General features: G+C 54.2%; 1 protein-coding gene across 9 annotated transcripts in view; it reads left to right on the top strand.

The window, feature by feature from the left end:
• The first annotated feature begins 12,656 nt into the window (after nucleotides 1-12,656).
• UBTF (upstream binding transcription factor) overlaps nucleotides 12,657-26,584 on the top strand; it is a 31,651-nt gene continuing 17,723 nt past the window's right edge. For 2 of the 9 annotated variants that reach the window (XR_005591605.1, XM_039516665.1), the window contains exons 1-5: nucleotides 12,914-13,300; nucleotides 18,373-18,514; nucleotides 24,453-24,628; nucleotides 25,137-25,220; nucleotides 26,204-26,359. Coding sequence is in view for 8 of the 9 variants with exons in the window: in XM_039516665.1 (XP_039372599.1) it covers nucleotides 18,457-18,514; nucleotides 24,453-24,628; nucleotides 25,137-25,220; nucleotides 26,204-26,359 (474 nt within the window). In the remaining variant the exon portion in view is untranslated. Of the gene's footprint in view, nucleotides 12,819-12,911; nucleotides 13,301-13,492; nucleotides 13,655-14,331; nucleotides 14,577-18,372; nucleotides 18,515-24,452; nucleotides 24,629-25,136; nucleotides 25,221-26,203; nucleotides 26,360-26,584 lie in introns of those variants that run through there. The other 7 variants (XM_039516666.1, XM_039516672.1, XM_039516673.1 and 4 more) reach the window with 7 other exon arrangements.

Genomic DNA, 26,584 nt, shown 5'->3' on the forward strand with positions numbered 1-26,584 from the left:
GGGGACCGGGAGGGCCATTTGGCCTGGGCCTCCAGCTCAAAGGGGGGGCCTCCTATTTAGACTTGTTCATTTTTTGGCATTTGACAAGTTTCGCCACTTGTTTTTATGCGCATCCCTCTCGGACCAAAATGCGACACGCGCTCTCAGCTTAGAGCCGGAAATTTAAGCAAGTAAGAGAGGCGATTTGGTAAAAGACATCATTTTTGTGTTAACGGATATAGATTTTGTCACATTAAAGAGTTAAAAATGTTCATAAATATGGCGTATTTTTGTCACTTTGCCTGCATCAGTGGCTTCAGGTGAATGCACCGTCGACGTGTTGAAGCAGGTAAAGAACTGTCACCGTTCAGCTATGGGACAGGAGCGTTTGAATGGGCTCGCCATGCTTAAGATCAACGGTGACATTGCACGACAGCTAGATTGGGCCTCAATAATTAGTGCATTTGCACAGAAAAAGGCTAGAAAAGCAGGTGTTAAATACAAAAATATTCAAATTAGGTCTCACTCTTTTGTTGGTGCCTTATTTTGTTTTCACGTGTCGTCATTTTTAATGTTTATTATGGCGAGGGGGCCTCGAAAGCTGGAAGTGGCCCCGGGCTTCTCTGGCCCTCTGAGAGGGCCTGTCGGTGACTTGTCCAAAGTCAGACAGGGCTGGGGTGCCTGAGGCAGGCATCAAACAAGGGTCTGCCTTTATCCCAGCCCCTTAACCCTCCTCGCCTCCTGTGGGGCTCCCCCTGGCTAGAGGGAAGGACGCCCACCCGTGGCTTTATACACATCCAGTGGTGCCTGAGGCCTCGAGTTCTGGGGGGGGACGCGACGCAGCAGTGAGACTCAGAGAGTCGGGGGAAGTCGAGTCCAATGTTGGTGCAAGGGAGAGAAGGAGGCGGGAACTGAGAAGGGAAGATCAAAGGGGGCTGGGGTGGGGGGAATCTAAGGAAGGGAGGTTTCGGAGCAGGAAAAAAAAAAAAAAGGACCAAGGAGCCCAGGGGCGGTTGTGTATTTTAGAAGGGGAAGGGACCCTGGAGTTTTAATAGGCCTGGGCTTCATCCTGAAAAGTGCTGAGCTCGCCCTAACTTCAACAGGAGACACAGCAGCTCAGCACCTCTCCGGCTCGGACCTTTTCGTGTCTCTCAGGGTTTCCTACTGCGCCCCTCCCCCTGGCCTCTGCGGCAGGCATCACAGGCAGGCGGGAGGGGGGCAGGTTCTGGCTGGGGTCTGGCAACTCCCCGTGGGTGTCGGAGGCTGGCGGCGGTGGAGGCCGGCTTGCATACAGCCGACAGATGCGCTCGGAGCTGTCCCCCACCCTCTCCAACGCTCCAGCTATTTCCTTCAACCTTGACCTAGAAAGAGCGAGCCAGCGAGCGAGCGCCTCTCTCCCCTGCACTGGGAGCTCATGCAGCCCCCCGGCCTCTCTACCGCACAGACTTTGCTTAATTATGTCCCTCCACGCTGGACTCCCGCCAAAGCCCAAGGAGGTCAGCCTGGATCTGGGGCTGCCTCCAGCTCCGGCTGCTGCGTTCCATCCCCCTTGGGGCCAGGGGCTCTGCCTGGGGTATCCCCCAAGCCTCAGCCTCTCTGCCAAACCCCTGCACCGGTCTGCAGGCCCCGCCGCCTGGGCCATGCAGGGGCGGCCCTCTGGAGTCCGAATTCATCAGCCGAGAAGAGCAGATGCAGAGCCAAGCGGGCAGCGCGCGCCTCGGGCTGGTCAGCACAGACCCTGCCTTCGTTACCATGAAGTCACCTTCCGTGCTTGGGGTCCAGCCACACGAGCCTCTTGGCGGGAGCAGGATCTTGTTCTGTCTGTGCCTCAGCTCCCCCGGTGTAGAACAGGGATAATACTACTGCCTTTGTCCAGCTTGACTATTTAGACTGTAAGATCTTCAAGGCAGGGGTGGTCTCTCACTAGGTGCCCGTACAGCGCCGGGCACCACGGAGCTCTAGACACTATTGTAATGATCATCGGCGTGAAGTAGAATTTCTCCATCTCTACACCCAGCAACCGTCCGGTTGTCTTTTCAGAGAGGGGTTGTTGTTTGTTTTGAATTAGCACCTTTCTTGTCCCAGAGCTGACCTGTTCCTCTACCCACCATTTTAACGATAACAGTTCTGGAAGGGGTATTCAACTTTGTGCGTCAGGGCTTAAGCCGATCTCTAACTAGTAGAGAGCAGGATAAAATTAAGCTCAGGGGCAGACTCTCTCATACACCTTCCTCTGAAGCAGCCGCTGCTGGCCACTCTCAGAGCTGGGATATTGCAAGGCTAAATGGACCTTGGGTCAGACCCAATCTGTGACCAGAGAGCCAGGCTGTTCCCCATCGAGACCACTGTGTATCGATTCAGATGCTTGTCAGTGTCTCCCCCGCTCCCCCCACCAGAAATCCCTGTGTCTGCTTCTCTCTCTCCTCCTAACAGTCAGACTCGCCAGCGCGCCCTTCCCCGGGAAGTGATGTCTCTCTGACCCTTGCCAGCAGCAGAAGCCAATCCACCCTTCAGAGGCCAGCTCATGTCCGGCTGGAGGTCACCTAAGCTCCGGGGAGTTTCCTGGTCCTACAGAGGGCACCTTGACGGAGAAGATCTGGAACGTGAGGCCAGGTGGGGACATTTGCCTGCAGCAGCCAGAAGATATGGGACTAGCCCACTGGGGACCCTAACAGGAATATTTCCACCCCCCCCACACAATGCAGTAATAATTAATAGGGGGCCCCCTTGAGCTGCTTGGAGCCCTAAGCAATTGCTTCATCTGCTCATGCCTAGCGCTGGCTCTGCTCTGCCAGCCAGACCAGAATGCCCCTGCCTCCTGGCTCTGTGCTCCACCTCCTGTCTGCTGCCAGGTCCCACCCAGCCCTCCCATTGGGGCCCAGCAGGAGGGTGGGTGGCACGCATGTGCAGCGGAGCCTGGGGCGAAGTTGGCATGGAGCCCTGCAGGCCAGCTGACGGATGAGAGCAGCCAGGCAGGGAGTAGGAGGATCTCTCTCGTGCTGTCAGGAAGGGAGCCAGAGGAGGGAGGGAAGCAGCTGGGGCAGGAAAGGGGGAGGCGGACGCTGCCTCTCTGTGCAGACCAGGCAGGAGTTCAGCGGTGCCAGAAGAACTAAGTCCTGCCACTGCCATTAGAAAGGCTGTGAAAGGCAGGAGACTTTCAGCCATTTGATGGGGGGAGGCTGAACCCCCCCTGCTGGCAGAATCGCCCATTAACAACATTTCAGCTCCTTGCCCAGTGCCATCAATGCTCTGCTCAGGGGGTCTCAAACTGGGGGTCGGGAGGTTATTACAGGAGGGGGGGTCGTGAGCTGTCAGCCTCCACCCCAAACCCCGCTTTACCTCCCGCATTTATAATAGCGTTAAATATATAAACAAGTGTTTTTAATTTATAAGGGGGGGGGTCGCACCAAGAGGCTGCGAAAGGGGTCACCAGTACAATCGTTTGAGAAACACTGTTTTAGCTCCAGCTACGGCCCCAGCGCTGATCCCGTTATCCAATCTGCTCCCCTGGCCCCTAGTCCAGGCTAGCAGAAGCAGATCAGGTTGCAGGGACGGGGCTGTGAGTGGGACAAGAGGCAATGCACACGAAAGGCAAAGGCGACGTGGGACAATCCTTCAGAGAAAGGGAGGTGGCGGGGGAGAGATTACTGGCCAGGAGGGGAAGGTAGGAAGGAGCCTTGCAAGAGGAGTGGGAAGAATGGTTGCTTGGCAGATCACAGATAATTAATCATAACAGCCAGAACTCCTTTACCCCAGGGAGAGTCTCCTCCCCGTGTCGCAGATCCCACAGCGAGCTCCATGTCTTGTCTCACCACTTTGTACTAGGGCAGGGTCAATTATTTGCAGGAAATAATTGATTCTCTTCAACCCCTTCTATGCCATTCACATTTGTAGGTTGTAAGCTTTTCAGGCAGAGACTTCATCTAGATGGACCCTAGCACAATAGGGTTTGGATCCTGACTGGTGCTGCTTGGCATTCTCCTGAGATCAAATCCTGCTGTTAATCCATTCGGTGTATTTAGCCTTTTTTTGTGACCAGACTATCCACAAACAGGGCAAGATTTTTACTACTTTGTTATTCAACAAATCACTTGGCGTTGACGGATGTTTTTTCAGCCAATGATCTGCTGGTCTTAGTTTATCACTGATCCAACTTCTCTTATAGAAAAGAGCTTTAATAATGATGCAACCAAAAGGGCTCTATGAAAACTGCATCACAATCATACAGGGCCCAATTCTTCACTGCCCAGCCCTGTGTGCAGTGTGACCAAGTTCCTCCTCTACCTTGGTGGGTCCTGCGCTTACTGGTAGATTTGCCTGCCTCATAGATTCACCCCGTGGGTCGGGAAACAGCCCAGAGACCTTCCCCTCTGGTAGAAGCCACAGTCCAGGTCAATTCCTCCTGTGTTTGATCAGGCGTTCGGAGGTTTGGGGGGGAACCCGGGTTCCAGCCCAGGGCCCTGTGGACTGCAGCTGTCTAGAGTGCCTCCTGGTTCAGTTGTGCAACAGCTACAACTCCCTGGGCTACTTCCCCATGGCCTCCTCCCAACACCTTCTTTATCCTCACCACCGGACCTTCCTCCTGATGTCTGATAACGCTTGTACTCCTCAGTCCTCCAGCAGGATCCCTGCTCACTCTCAGCTTCTTGCACGCCTCTTGCTACACACACACACACACTTCCTCTCCTGTAGCTCTCCCTTGGCCTGACTGGAGTGAGCCCTTTTATAGCATCAGAGGGGCCTTCATTAGAGTCAGGTGCTTAACAGCCTCACCTGACTCTTAGCAGGTTAATTGGAGTCAGGTGTTCTCATTAGCCTGGAGCAGCCCCTGCTCTGGTCACTCAGAGAACAGAAAACTGCTTATCCAGTGGCCAGTAGATCTCCCTTCTACCACTCTGCTGTTCCCAGCTGGCCTGGGTCTATCACAGCGATTATTAGTTCCGGTGTCAAGTACGCGTAAAAAAGGATAGTGGGGTTTTTAGACTAGTGTAACTGACCACGTCTGATGCGGGGGAGCAGAGAACCTGGCCCTGTATGCATTTTCATTCTGTGTTGGTCCAGTGACTAGCACTGTGGGGGTCTGGTCCATGACTAGGGCTCCAGTAACACAAATAAAGAATGTCCTCTCTTCTTTTTAACCTCTGGGAGAAGGGATGTTATTCTCTATTCCATTCTACGGGAATTTAGAAAGCTCACAATCAAATTCCAGAAGAGATGAAGCTAGATAAAAGCTTCGTTTACACTGAAGTTTTACCAGTGTAACTATTATGGATAGGGCATTTTAAAAAAAACCAAACAGAACAGTTATTCCAGCCCCTAGCCGGGAAGCCGTTATACTGATATAAAAGGTGACTTGTACTGGTGAAGTTATTCCCTGTGGGACTGGGCAATACCCGTATAAAGCCCCTTTATGCCAATATAACTAGTGTGACGACTATTGCAATCCCATGGCATATCTTTGGGGACCGCTGTATGGCATTTAGGAATGGTTTCAGTATGACTAAAACAACGAGGAGTCCTTGTGGCACCTTAGAGACTAACAAATGTATGTGGGCATAAGATTGCGTGGGCTAAAACCTACTTCATCGGATGCCTGGAGTGAAAAATACAGTGACTGTGTTCTACTCCACGGGGGAGGGCTTTCACAGCTCTTCCAGGGACTAAATACAAGGGGGTGGGGGATTACTATCAGGATCCTAACAAGAGCAGTCAGGACGGACGGTCAAACCTGAGGCTGGGCGTAGCAGAGAAGTTCATAGTCAGGTTCCAGGCTAGGGTTGGTACCAAGGGTCAGAGTCCAAGTCAGATTTCAGGGTCCGGGTCAGGATTCAAAGTCCAGAATAAGCTGAGCTCCAAGCCAGGAGTCCCACAGCAGGAGCCGTCATGGCAGCTACAAGAGAACCACACTGTGGACACTTCCTGGAATGCCCTTGGGTTTATATAGGTCAGGGAGCCAATCAGGAGCCATGGGGCTGCTGCCTGTCAGACCCTTTGAGGCAGGACTTCCCATGGTCGGTATCCACAGCAGGCCAAGGGCAGTGGGCTCTAGATCTGTGGGGCCTTATGGTTACCTTGGGGAGAGTCAACAGCTCTGGAGAAGCACCGCTCCTAAACTGGCCCACACTGGGTTTTCCAGAGACTCCAGCAAAGACAGGGCTTGGGGTCTAAAAAGCTGGCCTTGAGCAGGGGGCTTCCCTTCTGATGCAGCAGACGGGCAGGACTCTCTGTCCCAAGAGAGGCCCCAACCCCTGCAGAAGAGTTGGAAAGACTTTGGCCGGCGAGGACCCCATAAGACTGATGCCAACCTGGGCGAAGGCTGCAGCATGCCTCTAGGAACTTGGCTTGGTTTGTGCGTGTTTTCTGTCTGCTTTTTTGTCCTTCCAATAATGTACTTGGTGGAAAAAGAGCCGTGGAGTCCCTGGTAAAAGCACAGGAATTGTCCTCAAAAGGTACAACTTTCTAGTGCAGACAAACCCTTGGACTTTATTCTTACACTCGAATTGTGTTTTTTTCCCCTTTAGTCTATTTGTAATGGTCTCTATCTCCCCCTTGTCATTTCCAGCAGTACAAAGCGAGTGCGAAATGTTACCAGATCGGACCCTATGACCCAGGAGCTCCCTTCCAGCCCTACGTTCCATTCGACACCCCTTTTGCCCTGCTGTACGTGACCACACAAAGGTGCCGGGCAACGATGAATCGGGCCCATAGTATCTCGCCACAAAAAGGTCTACAAATCATTAGCCAATGAACGATTTGCAAATGAGTTGCTCCCGAGGTCTTCTGAGGTGTGATTGGCCAGCTAGGTCACATGTTTTATGAATTATCATTTAGTAGCCCAGCGGGAGGGCCCAACCAAAATCAGAGCCCGCTGTGCTTGGTACCCTGTGGTCAGAGACAGCCCATTGCCTCAAAGTGCTTACAATCGAATTCGACGAGACAGCCAGCTGCAGTCTTAGCTGCTCCACTTTATAGAACCGAGTCCCAGAAAGACGACGTGCCGCAAATTCTGAGTCACAGTCCAGTGGCTTAACCACAAGCCCCTCCTTCTTTAGAAGAAGGAAGTCTTGCAGGAGTTATCCGACAAAGCTATTCGCTTTTGGAAGTAGCCGTTGATGTCCATCATCGTCATATACACTAGTATTTACAATGCCTTTGTCAGCTTCCTGGCATTCAGCTGCCATGATTCCCCTTGTCATGTGTTTCCAAGAGCCTTTTTATGCCCCCTCCCCCCCGTGACAACATCCTCCTTTCCAGCATTTGCTCTCCCTTGTACCAAGCAATTCAGGATGCAGGCCCTGTCGTTTCGTCTGATGCCCGCTGGTACAATACCGAGACAGCCTGCTTGCTTCATTTGTTGTAGAATCAAGCCGCTTTCTGAATGGCTTGGAAAATCAGTTCATTCCCCTGCTTCCCTCAGTCAGAAAGCAGCCGATTCACAAAAGCGTGGAGGATTTGAGACATGTGGTATGTTTCTATAAATCCACTAGCTTTAGATTTTTTTTTTTAATGTCATCTGTAAATGGGGGCCCCGCCATCCAGTAATCTGTTCAGCTTCAGGCGGTTCCCTCTAGTACAAAGCGAAGTGATAAAGTCATTGCCGTGTAATGTCACAGGATAAACCGCTGCGTGACCTTTCCTGCTGTGATTGTAGACGACCATTCCAAGCGTGTATGGCTCCATCTTGCGCCAAGCGCTCTCGTATTAAATCGCAGGGTGGCTGCAGCCTGCTTTGGTTTATGCAAAGTCGCTTTGGATTTGAGGAGCGACTGATGTGCCCGCAGCTGGGCAAAATGTAGGCATCTCTGTGCTGTAGCAGGATTATGGCATCGAACCAAAAGGAGAGCAAACAATGCAAAATGGAACAACTACGTAGGGCCCAGATTTGTTATGCTCTCAGCGGAATTTAAAGGGCAAGGGGAAATCAGCCCCAAGACTGCATAAAATGAATATATAAAGCAAATACAGTATCAATGTTGTACTCACTGACACGACCTCTGCTGATACTCAGTCACTTTGCATCACTTGATTCCCTGTTCTGTTCATTCCCCCTGGGGCACCTGGCATTGGCCGCTGTTGGAAGACAGGACACTGGGCTAGATGGACCTTTGGTCTGACCCGGTGTGGCTGTTCTAATGTTCAATGAAACACAGAGCTGAAATCCAAGTAGTTGGGGGTTGCCATAAAGCAATGTTGACGTTGGCCTCGATGTTATGTATAACGAGCTGTTTCCACAAAGACTGAAATAGGATGGCTTTAGGTGAGTCGTGTTTTGAACCTACGGTGACCAGACAGCAAATGTGAAAAGTCAAGACAAGAGGTGGGGGGTAATAGGAGCCTATATAAGAAAAAGACCCAAAAATCAGGACTGTCCCTATAAAATCGGGACAGCTGGTCACCCTATTTGAACCCATAGGCCTCCATCATGCAAACACATACGCGTAGGAGTAAATGTACACACATGAACAGTGCCAGTGAACCCTGTGGAACAGCTAGGGTGACCAGACAGCAAGTCTGAAAAATCGGGATGGGGGTGGGGAGTAATAGGAGCCTATATAAGAAAAAGACCCAAAAATCGGGACTGTCCCTATAAAATCAGAACATCTGGTCACTCTAGGAACAGCTCACATAAATAAAGTTAGCCATGTACATACATGTTTGCCAAACTGGATGATAGTTCTGGCCAAATTTTGGCCCTGATCTTATAAATGGAGCCAAATGGGTAGAGCCTTGGGCCAACAGGTAGCCCCCAAGAAGTCAGTAGAACGCCACATGGGTTCTGGAGTCCAATAGCATGGATCAAATTGCAGGATCAGTCCTTTGTTTACAATTGTGTAGGAACAGTACAATATATGGGTAATATAATATATGAGTAATGTAGGAACCCTTAGAATTGGACAGGTTAGACTTGGAAAAGGTGCAGAGAAGGGTAACAAAAATGATTGGGGTATGAAATGGCTTCCAGATGAGGAGATATTAAAAGGACTGGGACTTTTCAGCTTGGAAAAGAGATGGCTAAGGAGGGGTATGATAGAGGTCTATAAAATATTGACTGGTGTGGAGAAAGTGAACAGGGAAGTGTTATTTACTCCTTCACATAGCACAAGAACTAGGTGTCACCCCATAAAACAAGCAGAAGGAAGTATTTCTTCACACAACACAAAGTCAACCTGTGGAACTCATTGCCTGGGGATGTTGTGAAGGAGAAAACAATAACAAAGTTCAAAAAAGAACTATTAGCCAGGATGGGCTGGGATGCAACCCCAGGCTCTGAGTGTCCCTAACCGCTGATTGCCAGAAGTTGGGAGTGGACAACAGGGGTTGGATCACTCAGTGTTTGCCTTTTCTGTTCTTTCCCTCTTAAGCACCTGGCATTGCTCACTGTCAGAAGACAGGGTACTGGGCTAGAGGGATCATTGGTCTAACGCAGAGTGGCCGTTCTTATGTTCTAATATTGCGGGTGTACAAATGGACGCTTTATCGGTAGTAGCAAGGGCTAGTCCTTACCAGCCTACAACATAATGCTGGGTACAAAAGTTATTGTTATAAATATTTATATTTCGGTTGCACCCAGCGGCTCCCAGGAAGACCGGGGCCTGTTGTGCTCTGCACCAAATAAACACATACTCAGAGAGACAACCTGCTCTGAAGAGCTCACAGTCTCAAGAGACAAGACAGGCTAAGAGTGGAAGGGGAAAGAGAGGCACGAGGACGTAACGTGCCCAAGGCTGCATAGTGGGGAAAGTGGCAGTTTTAAACAGAAGCCAGGTAGCCTGCCTCCTATTTCACTGCATTATCCACTAGGCCATGCTACCCTCACGTTTAATTAAGAAAAGCAGTAAAGTTTCGCAGACAGCAGTTACGCTAATACCCACACTGATCAAACGGTCTAGGAACAGTAGGCCTATATCCTCAAAAGAGACCTGTGGCGACAAGCTTACGAAACTTCCTTAACATGTTACAGATTTTAAGCAACCACGTGAGTATCTGAAGTTTCGCATGATTTTCTTTTGGCGCAGGGAGCATCTTTTTGTTCTATGATTGTACATGGCTTGGGGTCCTGGGTGCTACCACAATACACAGTATCTGCCTCAAGCAATTTCAGCTCTTCCTTTCCCCGGTAAATGGAGTATTTATATAGGACTTTGCATTCTCGAAGCACTGTACAAATATTAAGTAATTCCCCAATCAATACTCTGAGGGCCTTGTCTCCCTGTAGTAAGAACCACTTTCCCACGACACAAAGTTTTGGTAGTTTAGTTCTCTGCCGTCCACAGGCAACAAAGATAATCGCACTATGGAGTTTCTTGGTTCTGAGCTAGATTCACCCACCATCAGGGCTGCCCAGAGGATTCAGGGGGCCTGGGGCAAAGCAATTTCGGGGGCCCCTTCCATAAAATAAAGTTGCAATACTATAGAATACTATATTCTCGTGGGGGCCCCTGCAGGGCCTGGGGCACCATGGCCCACCATGATCCATTCTGCAGCAGTGGAGTTATGGACACCAAAAGTAAAAACTCTTGGCCCTGACCCTGTAGTGAGCTCTGCATGGGGGAGTCCTATGAAGCTTGAAGCTCTGTACAGGATGGGGGCCCTGGATCTGGCTGATTTAGGTACCGGCCTAGTAGTCTATGATGGAAAATGGTGCTGGTTTTGCCATATTTTTAATCAGGCTCTACATCAGTATCCACAACCATTTATCACCTGCCAGCATAATGGCCGAAATGAGTGTGAAAATGCTTTTTAAACTGGTAGTTTTTTAAAAATACTCAAGAAATGAAATGAATCTTACATTCCTGTGGCAACTTTCTTTGCATAGCTATCTATCTATAGGTAGAGAGAGCGCTACTAAAATGCAGCCACCAGCCAACTTCGTTGTAACATGCAGCAAAACTGTGGAAGAAGGGGAAATTTTGACCAAAGGATATTGTGTGGAATTCTCTGTTTTAACTGAAGTTCCACGGCATTTTTAGGGCCAAATTTTCAGTGGCCTGGCCTCTTTTTGCTAGTACATATCATGCACTCACATTTTCATGCCTATAATGAACTCTGGTGTCAGATGTCAGAAATTTTCAGTTTGTGGGAATTGAAGCTGTTTGTGGGATTTTGATGAATTTCACAAATCCAAACATTTTTGAATAAAGTTTAGACATTGACAAAATGTTCTGTTTCGACAATTTCTAAATGTAAAGGTTCCATTTTGTCTCCAAATGATTTTTCAGTTAGAAATTTCAGTTATACTAAAAAAGTTTAAAAAGACTAAAAAAGGTTTAAAGTGAAATAACATGTTTCAATTTATCTGATCCATTTTTTTTTTTAGATTATTGGTTTATGAAAATTGAGGTTGACTTTTCTTCCCAGTTTGTGAATGGAATTTTTTTTAAAGCTTCTAAACCGATCATGAATGGGAAGCCCATCTCCAGACCAGCTCTGGTATCAATTAAGATGTGCGTCTGCCATTCTTCATCTATAGGTGCACACACACACAGACACACGAGCAGGTTCATGTGTGTTTACACAAGTGGCATCCACCAAGAAAGGGGTTAGGCCTTTGCCTCATTTTAAATTTTGGCCTGCCCTGTGCAGAACAGACAAGACCTACGTTTTTAAGGTTTCACCCAAAATGATCACTTTGAAAGGCCTCTGGGTGAAACACAGCAGCACCTCAGTGACAGGACATGACAGTTTTAGAGCAGGAAGTGAATGCTGAAAACCGATGGCAGTATTTTACACCAAGGAATTGTAGAATTTATTTTTTCCCCCACCAGTGTGGTGTTAACAAGGGTAAGATTTTTATTCTAAATTCCTTAGTGAAGACAAGGCCTAAATATACTATTTATATTTTGGTTCCTTTCCCAAACCTAGAGTTCTGTGTAACTCGAAAGCTTGTATCTTCCACCAACAGAAGTTGATCTAATAAAAGATATTACCTCACCTACTTCTCTCTGGCTTACATCAATGTATTTTAACTCTTCCCTGGCTACCACCACGTTAAAACGAATCTACATTAATCTGCGATAACAAAACTCAGCAGTGCTGACATCCCCTTTACATTCCCCATACTATATAAAGTATCTGCTGCAACGGGGCAGAAAAGCAATTGCAGATCCTGTTATGGGAATCCCTGGTAGCCAAAGCAAAACCATCTAGCACCCTCCTCGTTTCACGTTTATGGGCCTAACAGCAGGTCCACCCACCCTTTTCCCCTAAGAGAGCTGGCAACACTTAATTGCAATTTTTTTTTTTTTTGGTCTGTAGGAGCCGCTTGCTTATTGGGATTGCCATTAATTTGACAGGCAGATCCCAGACAGGGGATTGGCTAGCAGCAGATGACGCCCATAACAACAAAGGTGGAGTTGGAAAAATTAGATTAAAAAAAATTGGGGGGGGGGGGGATGAAAAACTCTCCCTTCACCCGCCCCACTCAGGCTCTGAAATATACAAGAGTGTCAATTTCACGGTAGCGTTAACAAATCCACCGGTTCACCCGGTCCGGGAGGAAAGTGTGAATCTCACTCTCGATTGTGCATTTCCTGGTGCAAGAGACACACAACAAAACTCCCCATTTTTTTTTCCGTCTCCTTCTTCCCCGCGAGCCTGTTTACAACGCAGCCACTTGCAGTTTAGTTCAGGTTCCTTCTTTTGCGTTGGTGCAAATGTCTGTCCCCTCCCTGGGAACTTTACAAAGAAAATCTGAATTTTATTTTTGTGCCTAGGTGGAACTTTAAAAAAAAAAACCAACAACCCTCTTTTTTCGTGCTATTCGAGATGGGTTGTAGGAAATCGACCATTTGAATTTTTGGTGCTGTTGTTGCAAACGTCAGAAGAGGATTGTTGCAAATGTAAGCTGTTTTTTTTCCCTCCCTTCTCTTTCCCTGTCTCTCCTTTTCCCTCCTCCTCCTCCTCTTCTTTTGGCTACAGTGTTGCAAAAGCAAAGAGCAATAAACGCGCACACACACACACACACACACACACACAGACAGACAGACCCACAGCCCCGTAAGAGCCAGAAGAGAGAGTTAAAAGAGAGGAGAGGAGAACGGTTTCTCTGACAATTCCGTTTAGGGAGCAGATGGAAAAGTGGAGACTTGTGAAGGGCTGTGAGGTTGGCTAAGGATCCAGGAGCGAAAAGAGCCCGGCTGATTGGAAGAAAAAAGCAGAGAGATGGAGGCGGGGGAAGTGCAATCTCTCTGCGGGGACTGGAGCGAGTCCACGCCCGGGGCCAGCGCTGCAGAGCTGGCCAGCATTCAACCAGCGCTCCCCAGCTAAAAGCACCCAAAAAAAGCAGCCCCCAAGTTCCTTCTTCAGCCTGGCTGATTTGCAGGTAGGTGCATTTTGGAAAAAAAGAAGCAACCCACGATCTCCAGCAGTCACCGCGCCCGATGCAGCCCCCTGTTGCAAGGGAGGGTGGGTGGGAGAGACGGATCAGGGGGAGGGGGGAGAAGGCACGATCCGAGGCAACGCTTGCTGCACCGGGCTGCTTTGCTGCAGCAGGAGCGCATGTGGAGCTCGCCATTAGCCGACGCTCTGGTTCGCCATCTGGGGCTGGAGGAGGCGCTTTGTTTCCTCCACAGGCTCCGGCGGCGGTTGGCTGCAGCTGCTGCTCCCCCCTCGGTTGCAGACTCGGCTGGTGGCCGGCTGACTCGGTAAGGAGAAGACGGTTCGGGGGGCAGAGAAGGTACCGGGGCTGGGGGGTTTATTTTGGGGTTTTTTTTGTGTGTGTGGTGAAGCGGGGAGATTTTTGTGCTGGCTGCATGGGCAGATCGAGGCGGATTTTCCACGCGCTCGCAAGCAGGGAGAGGCCCGGGGATCGCCATGCAGGAAGCGGCGGCTCCATGAGCCTGGGCTTGCCCGGGCATCGGCGCTTACAAAGCGGGGTGGAAACCGGGTTCCTACCGCTCCGGGCTGCTGCAGAACCGGACCCCCCTGGAGCAGCAGCCGCCGCGGCGGTAGGGGAGGGGGAACCCGGCGCCGCCGCCTCGTGCGCGCTGCAGCCCGGCGGCGCCGCTCCGCGTGCAGGGGGGGACCGCACGTGGGGTGGCCGGGTGGCCCCGCTCGGGGGGCGGCTGGGTTTCGGGGCCAGGCTCCCAGGGCCGGGCGGTTGATTTTTCCCCTCCCCGAGGCGGTTAGTTCCGCGCCGGGGCTGGAGAGGTCGCCATCCCCGCCCGGGCCGCCATCCGGCGGGCGGTGCGTGCCCAGGCTGGTTCCCCTCCCCGCCGGCCGGGCGCGGGGCTCCGGCCCCCCGCTGGGGTGGGTGGTTCTGGGCTCCGGCGCACGCCGGCGGGTGGGCTGGGCGGAGGAGAGGCGCTCCCCGGGGGTCGGTGCGGGGAAGGACGCGCAGCTGCCCGGACGCCCCCAGCCGGGCATCCAGCGCGGTGGCGGCGCTTCCCCGCCTCCTCCTCCCCTGCCCCCAGCGGCTCCGGCGAGGCTGCGGCTGCAGCGGCTCCGGCGAGTCCTTCCCCCGCCCCCCTGCCCTGGAGCCTCGGGAGGTGGGTCCGTGGCGGCTTCGGCGGCGCGCTCGGGGCCGGAGCGGGGCGAGCCGCGGAGCCGGCGGGCGGAGCCAGCCATTGTCTGCCGGAGCCCGCCGCGCGGGGAGCCCGGTAACCAGGCGGGCGGGGAGAGCGGCGCGGGGGCCCAGGCAGCGGCCGGGGAAGGGGGGCGGAGGTCGGAGTCGAGGCGTCCCGGGAGGGCCCGAGCCTCCGGGGTGGGGACCGGTCGGGGAGCGGGGCGGAGGACCGGGGCGGCGGGGTCCCGGCGGGGAGCGGGGCTGCGGAGTCCGGGCGGGGGGCCGGAGCGGGGCGGCGGGGTCCGGTCCGGTCCGATCGGGGCGCGGGCCGAACGGCCCCGGGTCTCCCCGCCTGGCGGGCGCCGGGCGAGGCGGGACCCAGCCGCGGGCGGCGCCGCTCCGCAGCCGAGCGGGAGACGGGGTCGAGCCGCGCTGTGCCCGGTGAGCGGCTCCGAGGCGGCCGCGGTCCTGCGGGGTCGGGAGCGGGCCCCGCTTCGGGCCGCGGCGGCGCCGGCAGGCGGCGGGGGTGACGCCGCAGCGCCCGGCGCAGGAGGCCGCCTGCTCTCCCCGGAGGGGGTGGGGGAGGGAGGCGCAGCTGCTCGCGCGTCGGTCCCGCCCGGCTGCCGCTGCCTGGAAGAGGAGGAGACTGGCGCTGGCCTGAGCTGCGCTTGGGCAGGGGCTGCGCAGGGCACGTGGGGATCTGCCCCCCCCCGTCCGCTCCTCCCCCCGCCGGGGGATCTGCCCCCCCCGGCCTGCTCCTCCCCCTCCCATCCCGGGGATCTGCCCCCCCCCTCCCGGCCTGCTCCTCCCCCTCCCATCCCGGGGATCTGCCCCCTCCAGGCCTGCTCCTCCCCTCCCATCCCGGGATCTGCCCCTCCCGGCCTGCTCCTCCCCTCCCATCCCGGGATCTGCCCCGGCCTGCTCCTCCCATCTGCCCCCTCCCGGCCTGCTCCTCCTCCCCCTGCCCGGGGATCTGCCCCCTCCCGGCCTGCTCCTCCTCCCCTGCCCGGGGATCTGCCCCCTCCCGGCCTGCTCCTCCTCCCCTGCCCGGAGATCTGCCCCCCTCCCGGCCTGCTCCTCCCCCTCCCATCCCGGGGATCTGCTCCCCCTCCCGGCCTGCTCCTCCCCTCCCATCCCGGGATCTGCCCCCTCCCGGCCTGCTCCTCCCCTCCCATCCCGGGATCTGCCCCCCCTCCAGGCCTGCTCCTCCTCCTCCCATCCCGGCCTGCTCCTCCGATCTGCCCCCTCCCCGTCCGCTCTCCCCCGCCGGGGATCTCCCCCCTCCCAGCCTGCTCCTGCCCTCCCATCCCGGGATCTGCCCCCTCCAGGCCTGCTCCTCCCCTCCCATCCCGGGGATCTGCCCCGTCCGCTCCTCCCCGCCGGGATCTGCCCCCTCCCGGCCTGCTCCTCCCCTCCCATCCCGGGATCTGCCCCCGGCCTGCTCCTCCCTGCCCGGGGATCTGCCCCCTCCCGGCCTGCTCCTCCTCCCCTGCCCGGGGATCTGCCCCCTCCCGGCCTGCTCCTCCTCCCCTGCCCGGGGATCTGCTCCTCCTCCCCTGCCCGGGGATCTGCCCCCTCCCGGCCTGCTCCTCCTCCCCTGCCCGGGGATCTGCCCCCTCCCGGCCTGCTCCTCCCCTCCCATCCCGGGGATCTGCCCCCTCCCGGCCTGCTCCTCCCCTCCCATCCCGGGATCTGCCCCCTCCCGGCCTGCTCCTCCCCTCCCATCCCGGGATCTGCCCCCTCCAGGCCTGCTCCTCCTCCTCCCATCCCGGCCTGCTCCTCCTCCCCGCGGGGGATCTGCCCCCTCCCCGTCCGCTCCTCCCCGCGGGGGATCTGCCCCCTCCCAGCCTGCTCCTGCCCCTCCCATCCCGGGGATCTGCCCCCTCCCGGCCTGCTCCTCCCCGGGGATCAGCCCCCTCCCGGCCTGCTCCTCCCCTCCCATCCCGGGGATCTGCCCCCCTCCCGGCCTGCTCCTCCCCTCCCATCCCAGGATCTCCCCCGCCTGCTTCTTCCCCTCACCCTGGGGATCTCCCGGCCTGCTTCTTTCCCCTCACCCGGGGATCTGCCCCACCTGCTCCTCCCCTGCCTGGGATCAGTCCCCTCCCAGCCTGCTCCTCCCCTGCGGCCTGCTCCTCCCTCTCCCATCCCAGGGATCTTCCCTCCCCGCCTGCTCCTCCCCGCGCCCTGGACCCTGCTCCTTCCCCTCCCATCCTGGGGATCTGCCCCCGCCTGCTCCTCCCCTGTCTGGGATCTGCCCCCGCCCAGCCTGCTCCTCCCCCCCTGCCCAGGATCTGCCCCCCCGCCTGCTCTCCCCCCCACTTGCTCCTCCCCACCGGGGATTTACCCCCGGCCTGCTCCTCCTCCCATCCCGGGATCTGTTCCCCCTCTCGGCCTGCTCTCCCCCTCCCGGCCTGCTCCTCCACCTGCGTGGGGATCTGCCCCCCTTCCTGGCCTGCTCCTCCCCCTCCCATCCTGGGGCTCTGCCCCGTGCTCCTCCCCTCCCACCCGGGGATCTGCCCTCCCGCCTGCACCCCCTCCGGGGTTCTGCTCCTCCCAGCCTGCTCCTTCCCTCTCCCATCCCAGGGATCTGCCCCTCTCCCTCCCAGCCAGCTCCTCCCCCGATCTGCCCCCGCATGCTCTTCCCCACTTGAGGATCTGCCCGGCCTGCTCCGCCCCCTTCCCAGCCTGCTCCTGCCCCTCCCATCCCGGGATCTCCTCCCCACGCCCGGGATCTGTCCCTCCCGGCCTGCTCCTCACCCACTCCCATCCTGGGGATCTGCCCCCTGCCCCATCCTGGCCTGCTTTCCCCCCCCGGGATCTGCCCTGCCTCCTGGCCTGCTCTCCCCGCGCCTAGGGATCTGCCCCTGAGGATTTCCCCCTTCTCTTGGTCTGCCCCTCCCCCTGCCTGGGGAGCCCTCTGGTGTCCCCCTCCCATGATCCTGGCCCAGCCCCAACTCTCTTGCTTGAGATTCCCTTTACTCTCCCCCATCCTGGTCTGCTCCTGCTCCTCTATCTGGGGATCCGTCCGTCCTCCCCCCATCCCATTCCAGCCCCTCCTCCCAGTCTGGGGATCCTTCTGCCATCCTAGCTTGCTCCTCCTCCAGCCTGGGGAGCCCTCTGCTTTCTCTGCCCCCCCTCCGCCAGGGGATCCCTCTGCCCCCCCAACGTGATCCTGGCCCTTGCCTGGCTGTGTCTGTCTTTCCCCTCCTGCTCCTTCCTCCACCCTGGCCCCTTCCTCTCCCCCACAATCCCAGCCCAGCCCTCTCCCTCCCCTTGCCTGGGGGTCCCTCTGCTGCCTCATCACAGCCCAGCCCCCTCCCTCGATCTCAGCTCCCCCATCCTTCTGACCCCCATACGTGCGGATCTCTCCCATGCCCCTGATCCAGCTCCCACTCCCCATATGTTGGGAGGAGTTTCTGGGCTCTCCGATTTATGGGTCTGTAAAAAGGGGTCGGGCTCCCATTGTTTCCCCCTGTCTCTGGGGTTGGCCTTCTGGGTCCCTCTTCCCACAGGGGAGAGGAGGAAGAGGTCAGGAGTTCAGTGCCAGACATGGGAGGAGTCTACTGGAGGGTGGGGGTCGCAGTCCCACTCCTCCATGCTCTTGCACGTCCCACTCCCACTTCCTCCCTCTCCGCTGGAGTGGCCCTTGCACCCCTTACCCCACCCCTAACCTACCCAGTCCTTTGGCACCAGGCTGCAATTTTTCAGTGGTGCAACAGGTAAAGGGGGTGCAGTTAGCCGAGTTCTCCTGGCTCTGGTGTGATTGGGAGAAGCGTCCCATTTTAATTCAGAGAAGAGGTTTCAGCTCCACCGTTGGGCTGGTCCAGTGGCCAGGGGGGACAGGTTTTCTGCAACCAGAGTTTATAGCTCCGGTTTCTGTTTGCTTTTAGAGTGAAGCGTGGTTGATTTAAGGTAGATTGAGAGACAGCAGGAGAGACCCAAAAGGGATCGCCCTTGGGTCAGACAGGTGGAGAATGAACGGAGAAGCAGATTGCCCTACAGACTTGGAAATGACAGCTCCCAAGAACCAAGGTGAGAGCAGCCCTGTAGCCCAGGTTTTCCCCATCTGAAAGGGATCTGTGCTTTGAGATCCTCTCCGTGTACCCACCCCCCAAAATCCTGCAAGGATCTAAGCATATGAGTAATCCCAATGAGACGACTTACGTGTGTGTGTGTGTGTGTAGTTAAGCACTCGGGCGAGTCTGTGCAACAACGTTTAAAAATGAGAGAGGTGCCTTGGTTGTGATGTAATAGACTGCACCTAATCTGTACATGGATTTGACCTTCAGACCCTGCGTTCTGCGAGTCCTTTCCTGGGGACGCTCACTAAAATTATTGAACGTTTAAAGTGGCCGCTAGAGCCGGCAGAGTTAAAGCTGATGCTCCAGCCCCACTCCATGCAGGTGTGGTTGTAGAAACGGGCCTGGCTGACTAATTTATGGATGCCAGCCAGGAAATTCAAAATCGAGGCCAACTTCTATTGGTTTGTGTCATGGTTGTAACATTCGAACAAAACATGGGATCAGATCCATACCTGACCTGATCGGGTGCAGCTTCATTGACTTTGTTGGAGTTCAGTATCAGGGAGCAGCCGTGTTCGTCTGTATCCACAAAAACAGCAAGGAGTCCGGTGGCACCTTAAAGACTAACAGATTTATTTGGGCACAAGCTTTCGTGGGTAAAAAACCTTGCAACTGTTTGCACTGGAGCTGGATTGACTCAGGCCTCCACCTCCTAGATCATCCAATTTTCTTTTTTTTTTATTTTTAAAGTGGTTTTAGCCCCACACACGTACAAATCTGACTAGAAAAAGGTGCTTCCCCGCCCCGTGTTTGTATAGACCTTAGCACAACATGAGCCTTGGCCAGGACTAGCGCTCCTGGATGCTACGATACTGCAAAGAAATAGTAATAATTCTCACTGATAAGGTCAAAATCAGGCTTCCTGTGTTAATTTTGCCCTGCAAATGGCTGCCTTGAGGCGCTTTAAAAAGTCCTTGGAAAAACATAAAGACCAATACCGGACCCACACCCACCATGAAGGATAAAAGAACTTTTTCCCGTCCACTTCTTGCATACATGCCCAAGGCTCCCATTGACTTCTCCCATTGAATCCTGGGGGACTCGAAGATTTGCCAGATCGGAGCCCAGAAGTCGTAGCTGTGCAAACTAAGCTAACGACATGGAAGATCACATACCATGCTTCAGGGTGTGGATCAGCACCTGGAGGGAGCAGCAGAAATCCCCCCGCCCCCGGTAACCCATGTACATCATTGCTTAGTTGGCAGCTGCATTCCTTTGAAGCATCTGGTATAGGGTGCAGTCACAGGCCAGAGACCCCAGGCGATGACTGCACAGTTTGCTCGGGGGGCGGGGTGTGTGTGGATCTGATAACGTAGCTACACAAAATGCATATTAATGAGCCATGCAGGTCTGTCAGGTAGCTCATTTGATCGACTGTAACAGGTATAGTGAGGCTGTGAAAGGGAACTTGTCAAGATTTGACAGACAGAATTTAGCCTACCTTAAAATCACATACACACACAGCCCTCCTCCCGCTCGGTGTGCCTCCAAAATGGAGGTGGTTGGTGAATGGAGTCTAACGGGAGATTCTGCAGCAACAAATCTAAGGCATGCAGGGACTTGGGGACGTACAGAGACCCTGCTTTCTGAACCAAATATGCCCTGGTATAGTCAGGTAAGTTTATTTCAATGCCCTAGTAGAATCAGGTGCATTGATTTCAGTGGCATTGTGTCCATGTGACTTGGGTTGTTGAGAGGAGTGCAGGATTTTTGTAGTTTCCATAAACTGGCTGTTCCCGAGAATGGAGCAGGGAAATCCATTACGGTGCACCCCGAAACCCGGAAGCAAGCGGTACACATGGGGTCAGCTTAGGCCTCACTGTTGTCCTGTTAACGGCTGCTGCGTGATATTAAGGACCGTGGTTGGCTCTTCGCATAAAACTCTTGACGCTGATGGGAACGGTGTGTGCGGATTGAAAGCAGCATATGAATGTAAATGTTACTTTGATCTGGAATTTGGAGTCTAACCAATATATTTTTAACATGTAATTGATTAAAATGGTAGACAAAATTCCCAGCTGTTAATTTTCCAAATGCTAAAGAGATCAGATTGTTTTTAACTTGGGGAAAAGAAAAAACCCCAACAGCAAATGTTCAGGATGGCCAGCTCTGAAAATCTTAGGAGCTCTGAACTTTGTAATTCCCGTTAATTTTCATGGGAATTAGGTGTCCTTATCCCATACGGAGCTTTGCAAACCTCAGGTTTATCCCATGTTGGGGGTTAAAATTCTGCAACCCTTCACTTAAAATCAAAAGCCTTTGAAAGGTGGTTTTGAATTGAGGGTCTGATCAAACTTTAACTGAAATCGATAGGCAGCTTCCCCGCAGGCTTTGAGTCAGACCCGAAGTACAAATCTGTAGAATATAGAAACAATATAGACGACTTGGCAGCGAAATACCAAAACCCTGTGTTTGTTTTTATTTCTTTCCTTGCCCCCTTTGTAAAAATCCAGACTCCTCTAGGACTTGCTTGGCTTGCCCGAGAATGCAACTTTGTGGACAAAGTGGGACTTCCATAAGATTTCCAGTAGCTGTGATGTCCCAGAATTATGCACCTGTGGGTTCCCCTAGTGACTCAAGGATTTTAACAAAGGAGGGGAAGGAAGTTTAAAAAGAAGCAGTGGGAGGAATGTGGGGAGGAAACACTGGTATGTAAAGGCTAAGTATTGTTAGGTGGGGAAGCTTCCATTTACTCATTGCGTTTAGTCTGTTTAACTTTACTGTATGTGAATATATATATTGGGTTTGTTTGCCACTTGGCTGCCCAGATCAAATTCCTGGAAATGTAGGACTGGAAAGGGATCTCAGTAGGTCATCTAGTCCAGTCCCCTGCACTGAGGCAGGACTGTGTATTATGTAGACGTGAGGTTCTCAGCCTTTTTCCTTTCTGTGACCTCCCCAACATGCTGTAAAAACTTCATGGCCCACCTATGCCACAGCAACTGTTTTTCTGCGTATAAAAGCCAGGGCCGGCGTTAGGGGGTAGCAAACGGGGGAATTTCCTGGGCTCTACGCCACCGAGGGCCCCACAAAGCTAAGTTGCTCAGGCTTCAGCTTCACCCCCAGGTGGTGGGGCTTGGGATAGCAGGGCTTCGGCTTTCTGCCCTGGGCCCCAATGAGTCTCATGCTGGCCGTCCTTGGTGGCCCCCCTGGGGGCCTCGGACTCCTGGTGGAACGGCTGCTCTAGATCAGGGGTCGGCAGCCTTTCGGAAGTGGGGTGCCGAGTCTTCATTTATTCACTCGGATGTAAGGTTTCGCGTGCCGGTCATACATTTTAATGTTTTTAGAAGGTCTCTTTCTGTAAGTCTATAATACATAACTGAACCGTTGTTATATGTAAAGTAAATAAGGTTTTTAAAAAATATTTAAGAAACTTCATTTAAAATAAAATTAAAATGCTGAGCCCCCCTCGGTCCAGTTGCCAGGACCTGGGCAGTGTGAGTGCCACTGAAAATCAGCTCGCGTGCCGCCTTTGACACGCGTGCCGTAGGTTGCCTACCCCTGAGCTAGACCATCCCCGACGGATTTGTCTAGCCTGTTCTTAAAAACCTCCAATGACGGAGATTCAGCAACCTCCTTAGGTAATTTGTTCCAATGCTTAACCACCCTGACCGTTAGATTTTAGGAAAAACTTCTTAACTTCTAAATGTCGCTTGCTGCGATTTAAGCCCGTTGCTTCTTGTCCTGTCCTCAGTGGTTAAGAAGAACAATTTATCACCCTCCTCTTTATAATAACCTTTTGCGTACTTAAAGACTGACCATGCCCCCCCCCCTTTCCTTTTCCAGAGTAAACAAACCCCATTTTTTCAGTCTTTCCTCATAGGTCCTGTTTTCTAGACCTCTTATCATTTTTGTTGCCTCTGGATTTTCTCTGATTTGTCCACATCTTTCCCAAAGTGTGATGCCCAGAAATATCCCAGTTGAGGCCTTAGCAGGGTTGAGCAGAGCAGAAGAATTACTCAATCTCTTCAGCCAGATTTAGAGATCTCTCCATAGATTCTAAGATCCAAAGGGACCCTTCTGATCATGTGGTCAGATCTCCTGCCTAACCCAGGAGTTCTGTGCGTGTGTTGATTGCTGAGAGAAACCACCAAGGAAGATAATGACGTTTAGCTGTCTGCTTCTCCAGGGTGCAGTCTCTCCCAGTTTTCATTCACGTACGTCCTAACTTCAAGCTCTGAGTCCAAGCCGGCCTTCTTGTGAATGGCATGTGGGGTGTGCAGGCGGCCTCGAGGGTCAGCGTTCACGAAAGCAGGAGTTAGAATGGAAACAGTCACTCTTAAACCAGTTGCTTTAAAGCACGCGGGTTGGTGTGTAACACGCTGCTCTCTGCAGATGTGGATGAGCGAGTCCCCTGTTGCATTCGGGGGGAGGGAGGGGTCCTGCTCCCCGCAGCACACAGGGCAGCTCTTCATCTACTGACTTCTGAGGCTGTGCATTGTAGCCCCTTAATGTTGATGTTTCCCTCCCCCCCTGCTCTCTGGGGCGCTCAGCTGGGATAACCCTACACTGCGTAGATTTTTCAAGTAAGTATTTGCCGGCCTCTTTTCAGGGCCCGGGGAGGGGAGGGGGGGGGATGGGACAAAACCGAGCAAAGGAAAATGTGGGCTGAAGGTCAGGAAGAAAAGCCGTAAATAATTCGATCTCGGTGACCCAGAGCCGTGTTCCCCAGGGACCTGCATTACGTGGGTCTCTTCCCCCCTTTGGCTCTGACTTCTGTCAGCCCAGGTGCTGGGGGAGCGTTAGAAACAAACCTTCCAGGCTCTGCCCTGCCGCTCGGCTGCTCCCTTCGCCTCCCTCCCTGGGAGCTTCCAGTGGGCGGCATGCAGGGTTGCTGATTGCCCCCATAGGCCGGCTGGCAGCTACTGAGCATCTGCCTGGCAATGCAGTAACCACAGAGCAACGGGGCTGGCCCTTAGACACTCTTAGTGGGGGGATCTATCTCTGCCCGGGGGGCAGAGAGGAGCGGTTTGTGCCTCCCCTGTTCAGAAGGCTGCAGGGGCTGGTTCTGGTTGCGCTAACTGGCGTCTCTGGAGCTTTGCCAGGGGGCAGAGTAGCCGGGTTGTGAGAATGCCAGGGCCCCGGCGCCCCTCTAGCTGACCCACTCCAGAACGGCCCCTGCTCCAGCCATAGGGGCTCCCTGCACGGGGGGCATTCAGCGGGTGCCAGCTGCCTGTCCCGCAGCCCCATCCCGCCAGCCCAAAGGTCCTTCATCTGCTACTGTGGACCTCTGCTAGGCTCTAGGGTGGCATAAACTGAGCTTTTCTGAGCCTATGGAAGTTCTGGACCCACGGATTTCCGGTGCCCCATGGCATCCCTTTTTAATGGGGGGTGGGGGGGGGGGGGCTTCCCAGGTTTGCCAGCCTGCCGTGCAGAGAGAGATAAAAACATCCCTCAGAAAGAGAACGGCCATCAGGTAAACTCAACAGCTCCTGCCTTATTGCGTCAAAGAAACAGCCCTCAGCACTTGCAGCGCAGTAGCTACCAGCTTGTCTACTGTTGCTTTTAAAAAAACAACCACCACCGAACCCTCTGGCGCATGCTGAGTGAAATTTCTGCCTGAGCTGGGAAGTTTTGGCCTGTAGAAGAGGATGGAAATATAGCTGGTGATCACCCTAATCACCCAGACCAGTCTGTCTGCCTCCCAGTGGAGAATTTCATGCTGGGATCTGGCGTCTCCGCATGCTGCACTGCTCTAATAAAGGTGATGCTGGTTGCAAGTCTGGGTGCTGCGGTGCTGTCCTGCTTGTGGCTGCGTTGGGTTAAAGGGCTGTCGTTCCGCGGGAGCTCAGTAAAATGCCTCCACGCAGAGCGGCGTGTCCTCCAGCCTCAGGGAGGGCCAGCTGGCTGCTATGTGGTTTCAATCCTTTGTTTTCTTCCCTGCTCAGACCTGTGGTCCCAGGAGGACATGCTGACCCTGCTGGAGTGCATGAAAGGCAACCTGCCCTCCAACGACGGCAGCAAATTCAAAACCACCGAGTCCCATCTGGACTGGGACAAAGTGGCCTTCAAGGACTTCTCAGGCGAGATGTGCAAGATGAAGTGGATGGAGATCTCCACCGAGGTAACCTCCGCGCGTTCAACGCGACGACCTTGGGCTCTCGCCTGAAGCTCGGTGCTATCCGGCCATGGCTTCGTGTAGCGCTGGGGAGTGAGTGGTCTGAGCAGGGGTGTGGGAGCCAGGAATTCCCGAGTCCCCTTCCTCCCCTACCTAAACAGCCAAAGTCTGATTACCCGACCGTAAGGTTTGGGTTTTTCAATCATCTCTGTTAACTTTCTCCCCCAGCTCTGGCTCAGCCAGTGGCAAGTCCCTTCCCCCACTCTTTGCCCTATACCCCTCTGCACAATGGGGGTGACACTGACCTGTCTCCCCCTGCTTGGGGGAGGGCTCAGACGGTGAGCCACAGCATTGCTATTGAAGTGTCGAGCGTTGTAGGGTTTAGCCTCGAAGCGTCTGGCGCTGAACAGATCTCAAAGCTCCCTTCCCTCCCCCGGCTTGTGATCTGTCCCTCTGTTATCACCATGGTGCTGTTCGATCTGTCCTCGGGACTGATCCCCGCCTGTTCTTGCAGGTGAGGAAATTCCGAACGCTGACGGAGCTGATCATGGATGCTGAGGAACACGTAAAGAATCCTTACAAGGGCAAAAAGCTCAAGGTAGGTGATAGGGACGGGGCCAACAAATGGGGTCTCGTGTCCCACCCTGTCCAGGCTGGGGGATCTCAGCAGGGGGCAGCAGAATTGCCTTAACCATCATTGGGAGGAGCGGGAGTTGTCTTCCGTACTGGAGGCCAGGAAGATGCATCACACGTCACGTCTCCCGTCTGGGATATTCTCTGGCAGGGAAATAGACTAACTGATCTAATGGGCCATTCCAGGGCTAACTCAGTGGGGGACACTTGGCTTCATCCTGCCCGGTGACAACACTGACGTGCTTCCCAAGGCTGCTAAGGATCAGTTAGCTCACGTTCGTAAAGCACCTTGGAGGTGGAGAGCTCTGGGTACTAGCCATGTATAACGACCGTGTGAACTAGGCACAACAGGCATGGGTCTGTTATTGAGAACCCGTGTCTTCAGTTCAGGGCAGGGGGGCCGCGAATTGGCTCGGGGAGGCAACGTGGTCTAGTGGCTACAACACAAGATGGGAGTCAAGACTCTCGGCATGAGTCAAGCCACTGTCCCCGTTTTGTGCCTCAGTTTCCCTTTCCCCATCTTCAAAATGACACTAGGACCCTCCTCACGAGAGGGGCCGGGAGGCCTAATTACTGTGTGTAAATGGTTTTGGGGAGCCTAGAGGAGCCCCCTTTGTGGCCTTGATAAATCTGAAGGATTGTTATTTATCTGCCTTAGATGCTCGTATGGGTCCCATTACCATAGCACGGAGCACCTCACAGCCTGCTGTGTGTGTATCCTCACAACCCCCGTGAGGCAGGGCAGTGCTGTTCTCCCCGCCCTGGTCACAGATGGGGAACTGAAGCACAGACAGGCTAAGTGACTTGCCCCAGGTCGCACAAGGAGTTTGTGGCAGAAGCAGGTCTCCCAAGTCCCAGGCTGGGGCCCGAACCGCTGGGCCATCGGTCCCCTTCCAGGGACGTGCTGTGCATAGGGATGTGTGTTTGTAATTGTCCTCTTTCCCTCAGAAACACCCCGATTTCCCCAAGAAGCCCCTGACACCCTACTTCCGCTTCTTCATGGAGAAGCGAGCCAAGTACGCCAAGCTGCACCCTGAAATGAGCAACCTGGATCTGACCAAAATCCTGTCCAAGAAATACAAGGAGCTCCCCGAAAAGAAAAAGGTACGTGGAGCTATAGAATGGGGGATTTGGGAGCTTCTCTCCCTCGCATGCACACACCCCCAACTTAGGCTCTGATCTTGTGCTCCATGCAGCCAGATCCCCGGGTAGGCAGTTGCGAAGGGGGGTGCTGGGCGGGCTCTGGAATCTGCCCATGCAGGATCAGGGTTCAGGTGGGCAACAAGTCCTTAGGACAGGGCGTGTTCAGGGAGGCAGTGCGATCTGATG

Source organism: Mauremys reevesii, linkage group 27 (assembly GCF_016161935.1).
Source record: "Mauremys reevesii isolate NIE-2019 linkage group 27, ASM1616193v1, whole genome shotgun sequence".
Lineage (NCBI taxonomy): Eukaryota > Metazoa > Chordata > Testudines > Geoemydidae > Mauremys > Mauremys reevesii.